At 33.7% G+C, this 14390-nt stretch overlaps 1 protein-coding gene across 3 annotated transcripts in view; it reads right to left on the minus strand.

Annotated features, from left to right (window-relative positions):
• Window positions 1–3835: 3835 nt before the first annotated feature.
• The window catches only part of LOC132551105 (outer dense fiber protein 2-like), a 29726-nt gene continuing 19171 nt past the window's right edge, over window positions 3836–14390 (minus strand). For 2 of the 3 annotated variants that reach the window (XM_060215214.1, XM_060215211.1), the window contains 7 exons: window positions 10959–11117; window positions 9969–9989; window positions 8461–8561; window positions 7995–8076; window positions 7585–7698; window positions 6591–6683; window positions 3836–6291 (listed from right to left, as the gene is read on the minus strand). In XM_060215214.1, coding sequence (XP_060071197.1) covers window positions 6115–6291; window positions 6591–6683; window positions 7585–7698; window positions 7995–8076; window positions 8461–8561; window positions 9969–9989; window positions 10959–11117 — 747 coding nt within the window. In that variant the 3' untranslated portion in view covers window positions 3836–6114. The remainder of the gene's footprint in view (window positions 6292–6590; window positions 6684–7584; window positions 7699–7994; window positions 8077–8460; window positions 8562–9968; window positions 9990–10958; window positions 11118–14390) is intronic. The other variant, XM_060215212.1, reaches the window with a different exon arrangement.

Below are 14390 nucleotides of genomic sequence, written 5' to 3' on the forward strand. Positions count from 1 at the left end.
CGTTGTTATTTTATTTTGTTTTGTTTCAGAACGTGGCATTACTTAGTTGGACTGACCAGGATTTACATAGCCTATGTTTCGTAGAATTTTAGGTTGAACTATCATACAGTTGATATTCCAGTAATTCATTTGTTGTTTTGAAGATATTTGCATTATTAGAACTAGCGGGTATCTTACCGGAAGTAAAGTGGGAATATCAGCTTGATATGCTACTGTTTGGCTCCTAAACTATAAATTCACTTATATGACCACTTCTGGTAAATGAAGCATAAAAACACAGATGAAAATATGAAATGATATATACAAAATAACTGAAGTATTGAAAATCATATTTCAGATTTCCATGTACAAATGAGGAACCAAGACATGTACCTAGTCTTAATTGGTCCTACGACAGTATCAATCGATGTGGCGGATACAACATGTCGGTGTTTAGGAGGGAATCTCATTAGCTTGGACACTAATGAGAAATTCGATTATTTCAGTCGATACCTTGAAATCTACATGACAGGTATGTCACCGCCTGTCAGTAACGTATGGCAATCCTATTGTTAGTGACTAACGTAATTCCCATACAAGTACTTATTATATCTAACATGTCCAAGCTAAGTGTGTAGATTCAGTTTGAGTAAATACTTTTTTTTTTACTCAAGGAGTCTATTCCCACAAACCGTTTATTGATATATTGTTTTAGAACCTGGTTTGTACGTGTGCATTGCCATAGGAGGCGTGGAATAATGCAACGTGTCGATATTTCTTATTTCGATGATAGATTGAAATAAATACGCAGCTTATGATGTGCAGAATTGTCCGATATGTTACTTCTATTTATTCAGGTTTCTAGTCCCAGTAATACACATAATTTAGATGGGTTTGTTATAAACTTATTACACAATTGGCCTTCACTCTGAGAATTATATCGATTAGATTATCAACAATATTACAACAAACTAAGCGCTAAATATATTACTGCATCTTAAATGTCTAAAAACTCTCCGGTTTCTCAGATAATTAAAAAAAAAATTTTACGTACGTTTTAACCTATAATTTGCATTTCCTATATAGCAATACATTTTTTGTAATTAATTGACCGGGAAATTAATCTAAATCATCAGACTATCAACTAGATCTCCTACCACGCTGATACCAAGGTCCATGTTATCAGTCTCTGACCTTTTCCGAACAAAGAGTCCCCGTGTGTTCTCATTCTTACATCGTATATTCAACTGCCAAGATGCCTATATCAAAATACATGAACACATGATGTTGATATGCATTTTTATGTTCTAGTGATACCGATTTCCATCCAGCTCGAGTCATCGTTACCAAATTTATGTATCCAATATAGATTAAACGGAGGGGGAGGGGGGGGGGGGTTTAATTTCAGACAACTTGTATTGTAGTTTGACTAGTGTATATCCACGTGTGGTCAGATCATCTATTTGAGTCAATATGTCAATATGTGCTCTGGTCAGTTGTTATATAATAAGTATCATCGAGTACACCTGTATGATTAACTTATCTCTTGTCAGTAAAAACCGTAAAGAGTAAATACTTTTAAAAGTAACGGTTGTCTTTTTCATGAGTTAGCTATGTGTTTATAACGGAGATCCCCCTAACTGGTGTCACAATTAAAGTACTGATATAACTTTATATGTCTATAAATATTTCCCATGCTTTCAGCTGTACATAGGCGTACCACATAATGAAATAGTCTTTCACGACTTTCAAGTCTATTTTCACGGTGAATGCATAACGACTTGTGAAATTTCACAATAGCTTTACATTTCTGAAATGGTTGATACTTCTATGATAATAGATAACAGCTTAATTTGACGCCGCTGTTATAATTAATTCCTAAAGGCAACGTTGCATATTTAGAAAATACATGGTCGGTGTCTTAAAATATCAAGTATATTTTGGCAAGGGTGAAGAAAGACAAAAGTGGCTAGCCATTTCCGCGACATTGATTGTTATTCAGACTATTGAAACTTAAACAGTTTTGGTGTTAAATCTGTGTTTACCTGACATTGATGTTACGCTGAATTTTTCCGGACGGACGCCAAAATGATTGTTCCTCGCGGAAACAAAGTTCCAACTTCATCTGATATAACAGCGATTTTATGAATTTTCATAAATCAGCTTGTTCATTACAACATGTCAAATCGCTCATTTCAACAATTATTTATAATCCTGCTGTGTTCTGTGACTGCCGAATACAGCAAAAATTTACGTGTCATATTCCGACAATGGCAGCGCCAGTTGCAGGAAAAATCATTCTAGCTGATGCTGACAGTTATATCAGCAGATTAAAATCTTGATACATGTGACCCGATTTCAATCTACACTACGTTGATTATAAAACATTTTACATTCAATGTTATGTATCGGTAACAGCCATCACTCATTTCTAGATCTGACGGGTGGTGTCACTTGAAACGATTGCAAAAAGTGTTTGTGTCAATGCATTCTTATTTTCTCTATGTCGTAAGATACTTTCAAAGCTTCACTGATGAAAAGAGTTGACTGTATTCAGAAATCTGTTATGGAATCCTTGTCCGGCTGTTAAATACCTAGAGATACATTGTACGTAATGATCAAACAATATTGTTATTATTGCTGTGTTTTGGTTGCAGGTAATTTTCTTGATTTTCTATCATTTTTCCTTGTTTATTTCATATCGCCAGACTATGGTAAAGTGGCGATTGGTCTGAGTGCGGAAGATGTTGCCGGAGAGTGGATGTGGCCTAGTGGCACTTATCTAGACGAAAGCATCACGCCGTTCTGCAAATACGAACCAAATGGAGACCATTCACAAATCTATAAACAGCGCTGCACTCTCCTGGAGCATCCGTTTGGGTGTATGGACGACAGAAATTGTCCTAATGATATCTCGCACATCTACTTCGCTTGCGATTTCTTTTAAATAGTGTACATTTCTTCATGGAATATTCGGAATGCATTTTGATATCTACGTCCAGGTCCAAAGGGACGATTTTTCAATAAAATATTACTAAGATTCGTGTTAAAATCAACCAGTAAGTAACCATCGACATATTACACCGATGCTAAGCAAGCTTGGGAGCATGAAATACTGATGTTATAATGTACCTTTCGGACTACTTTTTTGGACATCACTCTCGGAAATCACCAATTTCATCTGAATTAAGCATGATTGCCACTCCTGAAGATTTTATTTTAAATTAGAAGTCGGGTATAAATGCAAAATTGCGGTTCTCTTCATCCCGCCCAAGTTGAGCTTGCAAAACGTCAATTTATACAAAATAAGATTATCCTAAGGATGTTTTACACGGAATTTAGAAAATGAGAAGCATTTTGAAGAAAATCTGCACGTTTCCTTGTTGTTAAGCAGCCAATAGGTAGCCTTTTGTTTGGATGTAGAATATGTCCCTGTTATATTCAGCATATTGTTGATTATGAAGGAAATAGGGACATATCAACAGAACTTTAATTCAAACTTCAGTTTGATGAAACAAGGGCAAAATAAGATTGACACTGAGACTCAAGAAATACAAGAATAAGACCAGGTGCTCCGGAAGGGTACTTTTCTACTTCATAAACGAAACCCGACATGTATAAATATTTGTCAATCCAGCTAAGTAATTTCCCATTCCCAAATGAGAACAAAGGAAACAACAACAAACCACCAGACATACTGACCAGCATTAAGGATGTCCAATTTTCTATTTCTTATGCAAATAGACTATGTTCTACTAAGATCATTTTGACGACTGAAAGTTCAACTTATCTTTAATAACAGCATGAAGACTGGGGAAAATAAACCAGCAAGAGTGAGAATAATGAAATACCTTGATTATGTTCATACAGTTTTATTGCTGTATTACATTACAAAATGGTACACAAATTTGTAGATATACAATTTCTATGTTTTTCAAAATTAAACTTTATCCTTCTTATTACTATGTAAATGATTGTAGGTGAAACAATGCTGTTAAATATGCTGTAAATTTAGGATGAAAATGACCTTTGACCCCGTAGTAAATACACTAGCGATTCTAGATCTTATCTCAAATTTCCGTTTTTACTTGGTCAGTCTAGCAATAAATCTTGAGGTCATTTTGAACCAAAAGCACCATGGAATTTGAGCAGCAGTATTATGGTAAGGATGCATGACATTTTCCCACCTATCTTCTGTGAGTTTTACAACTTTTTAACTCTTTCTTTTTCAAATGTTGCTGTTGGTTAGAGGAAGGCTGAACATTGTTGTAGATGTTCATACACAGATTCAAAAGTGAGATTCTTAGAAAAAATGGGGAAATAAAAGAAAAAGAAATCAGCATGACATACCAATATCAGTGTATGGTAAGTTATATCAAAATAATTTTTCTGGTGTTAGGAGAAATCTCATTCCTACTCCTAATCCTCTCTTTTAAAAATATCTTAATAAAAAAACTATTGTAAAAATGTGTTTATTGAAGCTGGCACATGTAGACTGATGCTTCTATCATCTAAAAGTTGTAATCAGTACATAATACATACTTATATAGTAATGAACTCATTCTACTCACCAGCAACATGAACTTCATTATCAACACAGAAAAGTAGATAAATAGCTTGTCACAGCAAGTCTATTCAAATTATCCAAATGAAAGTTTTGAAAACTTCTGTAAATGACAGAAGCAGCAATTTTACAAAATATCATTGTGAGCTCAGATGAACTAAAGAATTTAGGTCAAAATCACCAATACTAGAATAAGATGAGCTGACAATTATATGTTTTAGTTCTATCAGTTTCAAAGCAATCACTTTACAAAGAGCTTTTCTTTACCTCCTATACTACCTCAGTCCAAAAACTACTGAAATTCAACACGTTTCCTTGAAAACCTACCAAAGATATTCTTCTCATGATAAAATTACTAGAATGTTGCATGTTATGACTACCATAGATTCAAAATTCCATGATAATAAAAATATATACATAAAAATAATAAAATCATACCGTGATTATGTACAAGAAATGGAATTCAAAGAAAATATCACAGTCAACGGGAATGACTTCAATTAATTACTTCATTCCTAATAAACAATTCCAGTTCACAAATGCCTCCTTTCAGATCTGTATCAATTTGTTCATCTAAAAATTAACTTTAACACTATCTCAAATTGTTTATCGCAAAATGATTTTACAATATTTTCCATGTTTGAAGGAATATGAAAGAATTTAGTTTTGAAACTGACCATAATACATTGTTATGCAAAACAATGGAAAAACACTTTCAGAAATGGCAACAAAAATATCTGATAGTTATAAATGAATCAGGAATTTTTTTAAACACACCACTTGCATAAATAAAAAGTGATTTTAATGTATTTCTTGTGTTCTTCCAAAGGCAAGAGGAGCAATGGACTTGATAATCTTGATGAAATGTAGCAAATTATATTATAAACTAAGGTGCTGTAGTTTGTCTTTGAATTCTTCTATCACATCTTACTTTAAATTACTCTCACATTATCTACCGTTATATAAAATACTGTATAAATAATATTTACCTTAACTACATGGAAAAGTGCATTATTCCATATCAAGGCAATTGTTAATGATTGGACAATCTATGCCATAACATCATATCTCAGATCTATACAGATATTACACCTTGAAGAAGGCAAATCCGATATTCTGTTTAGAGGTACTTATAAATGGACGGACTATTAAAAAAGCTTCCTGAAAGCTCCTTGGCTTGTCAGCTTAGCACTCACATCTATACACTCTCCACCATTTTTCATATTTGGGAACGTTTCGATACAGATTGTACTTATCTTCAGAATATTTCATGTTTTTTTTCAATGTTAAAAGATCGGATTTGGTTTAATTTCCAGTTACACATGCACTTTCCATAAGAACGCTAAAAACTCCAAAAGGTAAACGAGACAGGGGACATACCTTTCCCTTGGACCAAACATTACACATTTAGGCAACTTTCAAATCAATACAAATGTTATGAAAAAGAAACCAAACCATTTCAAATTGTTGTTTTTGTGTTCAACTAATCTAAATTAACGGTTTTTAACTGCAATTATATATAATGCTTTCACTGACTAATAATACATCTTTCCCTAGATATAAAGTCTATTTCATGGAAGTCCTGGTCCAACAGGTGTTGATGGATATGATATAGAGCTCTCTCCAAATACGTTGGCATAGGAATTTTTCAGAAACTGTACATAATTTTGCATACTACGGTTAGTACTATGACTTTGCTCCAGCCGATCTTTGAGGTCATATAATCTTGAGTTAAACTTTCTCTCATTCTGAAAAAGAAAAGACCTGTTATAATATGGAAAAATGGACATACAAAATGTTATATATGAAATAAATGTTTATACATCCTTCGATTGTGAAGTTTTTCCTTTTTTTTTTTTTTTTTTTTTTTTACTTTTCTTTATTCTTTTAGCTCAATAAATCCCTTGGAAATCAGTCTGCTTGTATCTTTTCAATTTTCACATTTTCCAAAAAAAGAACTTTATATTCATAAATGTATTTCAGTTTCAAGTTTATTTGCTTCCGCATCAGTGATAAACAAATATTAACATAGATCAATCGTTCTTACCTCTTCTTTTTCTCGTTTTAGTCGAGCAATTTCTGCTCTACACTGACTAATCTGTGATTCCAGGTCAGTAATTCTTGTTTGGTATGTACGCTCCTAAAAAATAATAACAATGAAAAAAAAAGAGATTACTACTTGATTTCATTAACTAATATCATTTGATAATTCCATTATATTCCAATTTCAACTAAAAAACTTGGATAACTTCATTACTGAAACTGTCAAAATAGCTTATGATTAGTTTTTGTACTTTTGCATTACACATATATAATTAGGGAATACTAGAACTTGACATACATTGCAAAGGCAGTAAAGTGCAAATCACTGGTATAAATTAAGACAAATGTTACAGTGACAATGATGAATACTTGCGGGCCCTGACATCAGTACACTGTATGATCAATGTATACAACAAGTTTCATTATCCAACTTACAATGCAAATAAGTTATGCTCTGGAAAAGATTTTTCCAATGAAGGGCAATAACTCTTTAATTGAGGGGATCAAGGGTCCTGAATTTGGTACATAGCAGGTTGTCTTAGTATGATCAATGCATACAATTAAGTTTCATGATTCTTACTTAAATGAGGGGAAAAATCATGCTTCGGGCAAGAAATTTTCAACAAAGGGCAATAACTCTGTAATTAAGGGGTTGGGGGCTCTGAATTGGGTACACTGTATATTGTCTTTGTATGATCCATGTAAAGACAAAGTTTCCTCATCCTAGTGCATACCCAAGCAAAGTTATGCTGCGAACACTAAATTTTAACAAAGGGCAGTTACTCTGTAATTAATGACACATTTATGCAGTATGACCAATGCATACACCAAGTTTCATGACCATTGCTCAACTTTGTGCAAAGTTGTGCTCCCGACACAAAGGACAGACTGAAAGGCACATAGATGGACAGACAAGGCTGTGACTCTATGCTCCCCGAAAATTTTACGGGGAAGCTAGACTGCAGTAGAATGACATATCACACAACATATCCACATACCTTCTGTGAAGCCTTGTCTCTACTCTGATCATTTTGACGTCTGATGTCTGACAAAGCATTCTCCAATTGTCGGGTCAGACTGGCATTCTCCCGAGTCTTCTCTTCGAGGCGTAACTTAAATCATAGAATAGATAAATTGAGATATTTTGCCAATTTGATGATTTCTACTTCGCTATTTTCTCAGTTAACTTTCAATCTAGAGGAAACAACCATGACCACATCAGTTAATGGGGGAAATGCTTCTATTGTGAATACATGATCTATAAAGCTTTGGTAATCAAGAGAGCTATAAAGTCTAGATTCCAACAACAATAAACGTTCAGTAACAAAATGCATGCACTATCTGCAAAATTTAAGTGAGTTTCTTCTTCCATGTCATAATGTTTCAAAGTTCTGACATAATAACTCACATTTTGTTGATGAGCAGCCTCCTCTGCTTTAGCTACAGCAGTCATCATTTCTCGACAGTGGTCTTCTGCATCATGCAGCTTCCTGTTACACATACACAATATAAATATTCGTACAGGGAAATTCTGTACATAAATATAAAAACCTCTAACATCTTGACATTGTGTCAGTAAAGAAGAATGTAGAGAAATTTCTCTTTTTCCCAACACAAGACATTTTCCTTCTCCTTTTTATGAATCTAAATCTGATGCTGAACTAAGTTGAATTGTGGCTTGTATTCAATTTTGGTTATGGGGTTGTAAATTATGTCTCACATACTTAAGACTTGGACATAGTTAGGGACATTACAATGGAGACAACATTGCTTAAAAGTTGCTTTAACATTTACCTCACACTTCAAAATGGTCTTAATGTATTAGCACTATTCTAAATGCTATTTGAAAAGAATCAATGAGGTATGCTTCTCACCTTTCCAAGGTCTCAACTTTTCCTTGAAGGAGTCGATTGTCATCCTGCATATCATGACATTTAGACCGCATCTGTTCCAGCGAGTCTGAGACATGCTCCACCTGACAAACAACAGGTTAGAAAATTTACACAAAAGTAAATCTCACTAGGAGTAATTAACATACATCATCTACAACTAAAATATTTGTTTACTTATAAAGCATGTTATTTGCCTTAACTTAGCTTTATAAATCTTGGTGTTCTTTAAAGTATTTCTGATCAAAGTATAAAATCTACAGTGTAGAATCGTTAATTTTCAAGAAGAATTTATTCTCATTGATTTTGTGAGTACACCGAATCCATAAATTCAAATGTCCACCAACTTTTAGAATAATGATGAACAAATTGAATTCAGTTTTGTTAATCAAGTCTAAAATTTTCCCCCACCAAATTCAGCCTCACAAAAAAAGTATGGAATGCTTTGAAAGTTTATCGTCTAGAAAAGATTAAATACGACAGCTACACAAAAAAAACATTTCTCTCTTAAAACGTAAGTGGGGCAAATGTTTCCAGACAAAAAGCCTCAAATTCTCGATGAATTATCAATGACTGTGATTATGATCAGATGTTCAAATATAATCAACAAGAATAAATGATAAGTGGATCCCTAAAATTGATATAATATGCAAACATTCTGATTAATAACTGTTAGAAATGACAAACTCTAACTACCAAGAATACATAATGCTTGTTAAGTACACATCATTACAACTGATTTAAATAAAATTTCCATGAGACACTGAAATATTTCTAAAAAAAGTTTTCAGACACATCAAATTACAGTGTAGCAATCCCTTTAGCAATTTACAAAATCACTCTGCTATGGCACCATAGACCAACCTTGATTGTAATCCTGAATACATCTAATTATTATCCAGTATGACTCCAACAGTTTTGAAGATATTTACTGCCAAATTCTCCACCAGAAATCAAAGTCACTAACACATGAATTCATTATCTAGCAGTTTCCTCAATAATAAGAGTATTACAGCAGTATAATTTATAGTTTCTAAGACTCAGAGATATTGATTGTGTAATTCTTCTTGACCAGATGGAGAGCCTGTTTCATTATTCCCGGCAAATTTTATTCACAGAGGAAAGTCATCGCATTACGTGTTCTTGCACTACACAGACTAAATCAAAATCTATCATGCAAGCAAAAACTGCAAAATGTTCATTTTCTAGACATTTCTATGTCAACACTATACATACTATTGCAACTAATATTGCATCATATTGAAAGTCTGTAGTAATTAATTTATAAAATTTGGAGTCTATTCCAATGATTTTCATAAACCATTACCCAGCTGAAACTGATGAGAACTTTCAGTCAACTTTCATGACATTACAAAAAAGGAATTAGATGTGTGTAAACTTTGATTAGATTATGGACTTTTTCATTAAAGAAAATGAGTTAGGAAAAACTGGAGGTAAAAATGGGAAGACAACTCCACTCTGTATCATGTTACCTTGTCTGTAGTAAGCTCAGACTGAAAATGATGGCATAGGACACATGATATCATCATTTCTAACTGACACTCTTTTTACATTTTGTTATTAATGGAAAAATTAGCATAACATCCACATAAAGTGAAAATTCCTTTTCATGTTTTGTTAGGTACAGATAGTTAAAATCATACATGTATATCAACTCATACAAACTTAACACAATACTGCACTCCTTATCATAGTGATCTACAGAGACACTTTAAATATACGAAGACGATATAGTCATTGCAGCCAATAAAGAATATAGAGTTATCTCCCATCAGCAGGGTATTTCATCACAATTCAGTATTAATTTACCAAAATCCTCATAATGACATTGCTCATACATTTAATAAACTGTGCTTAAATTAGAAGTGTTAGGTGCATTTATTGTTGAAATTTTGTTTATTGATTCAATAAAATTGTAATAGACACATTCTCAACAATTCAAGAACTTCTCCATAATATTCATAACAATTTATTGTATAAGGGTTCAGTGAACTCCCTACAAAATCCCAAGAAATCCTTATCACCTGCCAGAATATATACTAACAGTACCACATTTTCTTTCCTTTTCTCTCTCTCTCTTGATTTCCTTCATTTTTATTCACAATGAAAAGGTGGAAAATGTATGCAAGGATTTTTGGACTGCAAGATTGTGTCACACACAACTGCTAGTAGGATTTAATAGAACGATGATCATGTAAGTTGATGTGGGAGAAGTTAGTATTCTAGAAGATGTTGGTGTTAAAATCCTCCAATATGTCTGATAAAACTGTTTTTGTGTGAAAATATATACTAATCATAATCACAGTCTATGTATAGTCTAATCTAAAGCTCCCAAATATCCCGACCCAGAATTCCTAAACAGGAAAGTTCCCCCCAATCCCAACCCCAATCCTCCAGTTAGTTGCATGAGTATCAAAAGTCATTACATTCATCTGGTATCAAAAAAGCTATGTTAAGCCTACCTTGGCAGTTAACTCTGTGATGAGTTTGGTGTTTTCAGTGTTTTTCCGTTCATACATGATGATCCGTTCATTTGCATCATGGAGTTTAAGTTCTGTAGATTTGAGCATGTCTGGAAGTGGCTCCAGTTCCTGTAGACGGTTATGGAGTCTGGCCTTCACCTGTTCACAGCATACAATGTTCATTTACACTAAATAGATCAAACTCTATGTACACATTAACAATTCTTTACTATACCAACTTGGTGAATAGTAAAAACAGTTACCCACTGCTTATAAAATTAGCCATGAAGTTTGATACATATTTATGTAAAAACAGGAGGATAGTATGGTATTGAGAAGAGAAGACAGATTTCCTGGTAAGACTTATAAGACTGAGGAGACAACAGAAAGATGACATTCAAATATTGCAAAGCTGAGATCCTCGGACTAGCCACACTAGCTTGAGATGATACATAGTAAAGTTAAACATCTGGCATAGAATCAGCACAGCCATACAAAGGCGACAAGACAATAGAGTAAACCATTCATATATGACAGCACTCTTCTATACAAGTTTTAAGTCATTAATAAGACAGGGAAAGCGCTATCATTTACTAAACCATTACTCATATATATACTATTTATCACTTGGGAGAACATGACAGCATAATCAATAGGTATTAACTTTCATAATATATAAATTTTTGTACAATAGTAGTGTATTAGGCAGAACAAGTTTTTTTAATTGAACCTCTGAGATGAGTAAGTTTTTTACAATATAGGTAGATGCATGCAATATTCAGTGTTGATAACATATAACATGTATGACATGTCTGACATTGATCCTCCACCAATTAGTAAGACATTGTTTGTAACCTTACACATTGAGTGGATACATTCTGTGCACTAGAATCTCATCATTTTTGTTTTATATCCAAGAAATCATGTCTACATTACTTTTAAAAGAATACTTGAAGTAATTCTGACCTTGACCTTGACCTTTGATCTCAATTATGATGATCAAAATTATTTTGTGAACTTTCCCTACAACAAGAATCGACTCAGATACTTACTTGGTCCTTATATACATGCATGCAACCCCACTAACAAACAAAAAGTAAATGGTCCAATTTGTGTAAGAAGTGTAACAAACAAGATGGAAACATCACTTGACAAAAAAATGTCTTAAACATATGCAGCATTTCACATCATGAACACATCTATTTAAAAAACAAAAACAAAAAACAAAACAAAAAAACTGAGAGGCAATGAAATTTGCTCGATGTGGATAAAAAAAACTTTGGAAAAAAAATTGCTTTCATGAAGTCTTAAACAATTTCTGATAGTTAAAGTGATAAACTGGAAAGCTGAAAGTGGGATGCTGAACACCACATATATTTGGACTTGCTGAAATATGCAGTCCAAGCTGTTGCCATGCTCCTTTTAACAACACCAGTGAGAGATCTTGAAGCAGAGTCAGTGAGTCTTGATGAGGAACTCAAACTTCCCTACACACTGTGAAATGAGTTGACAATGAATATCAGAAAATGCAATGTCAAATCTTATCCATAGGACAAAAGGTGATGAAATGCAAGATACACGGTGACTGACCATTCCATTGTGAACATACAGACTTACCTGGGGAGGGCTCTGTCCCATCCCCTCATACCCATACCCAGACTGGGGCCAAGTGCCTGAAGGGGGTTGTGTGTAATACCCTCCTCCCATCCCAGCATGTGTTCCTGGTTGTGACTGATATGGGCCTCCACCAACCACTGATGTTTGGGTCCCAGGATGGGATGAATGATATGATCCCCCACCCCCCTGAGGTTGTGAAACACCAGGACGCTGCTGAGAGATAGGGTAATATGGAGCCCCACCCTCAGGCACTGGTCCAGACGCTGTGATAAAGGCTGGTGTAGCAGAAGGCACAGACTGATGGAAATAATCCAAAAATTTAGTCAAGTAGTATACCCTGATGAGAAAAACTTTGATTGAAGAATTGTCACGGGAGATGAAACAGAATTCTTAGAATATGCAGAGATAATTTGATAAAATCTTAAGAAGAAAAACCAATAAAAGAATTATTTAGGGAAAAAAAAAAGAACAAAAACACAACAAAAGTTAGATGGCTAACTTGATAAGGTCATAATCATTTGTACATTCATAATTGCAGTAAATTATACTTATATCTTGCAGGAAAGCTAAGTATTTATGACCCCTGCAATATTGAGGAGACCTATGATATGTGTAAATAATATAGAGGAATATTATAATTCATTGTGATGGATTAATAATACAATTAATTACCTATCTATTGAAAACAACACAAACAGCAGCTATTATTACTTATCATTAAACTGTTTAAAAAAAGAAGAGATTGAAACTGATTTCAAGGATGTCAATCTACCATTGCTTTGTTTATACAAATTTTACAACCCAGAGAAATCTGTAAAAAGAATGATGTTGAGTGTTAATCTCCTTTCCCAGGCAACAACTGCAGATACAGGAAATGTTTCATCCATTTCTTAAACATTTCTTGCCTCTGTTGTCTGGAGCAAATTGTTAATAAAATATGTGTAAATGTTAACTACAGGCATGCATGAACTACAACACAACATTGATGAGTTAGTGACACACATTCTACAGGGACTAGGAAGCTTATGTCTTAACTCAGGCAAACAAACACAATGTTATGTTTATAGAAAACTAAAGTATCATGTTCTTTTGATATTTGCCTTCATTAAAACACTTACAAGTAAAATATACACACAAGGATTTTGTTTCAACAGGGCAACAGTACTAGACAGTGTTTTACTGTCACTAGCGGTCTGGGGAGAGTTTTACATTGGTCCAATGAAACTGAAGGATCAAAATTCAGTCTTTTTTTTTTTCTTTTTCATTGACACAACATGTGGATGACAGTATTTTATGACTGTAAATAACACCATGCAGAAACAGTTAAATTGAATTTTACAGAGATTTCCAATATTGACTGATAACATATACTGTATTTATATCCCTTGCCTTTTCTAATTCATATTCTCCATCTTGCTGCATAAGCTCCGATTCTTTAACAGTTTCTTCCAAACGTACCATTGTGTCATCTGCTTCAATCCGACAGCGGTTCATCTGGAAAATAAGCATCTGGCTAACACAGACTGCCATTCAAGCATCTGGCTGACAGACTGCCATTCAAGCACCTGGCTGATGCCTACTAATTCATGCTTTTTCAATTGCATGTTTGAACCAAATGGCAAGCATGCATATCAAATTGAAATGATACATGGAGATTATATTGTGTATTTTAGAAAATTACGAAAGACACATGCATAAACTAGTTAAGTCTAGCTGTTATCTTCTGTTCATACCAGGAAAAAAATTGTTGAGAAAATTTGAACAGGATAGATCGTATTCTGTTGATATATTGAAATGAGATCTGTTATGACTCAT

Source organism: Ylistrum balloti, unplaced genomic scaffold (genome assembly GCF_031769215.1).
Source record: "Ylistrum balloti isolate Yb309-2 unplaced genomic scaffold, AGI_CSIRO_Ybal_v1 Utg370176, whole genome shotgun sequence".
NCBI classification, from domain to species: Eukaryota; Metazoa; Mollusca; class Bivalvia; order Pectinida; family Pectinidae; genus Ylistrum; species Ylistrum balloti.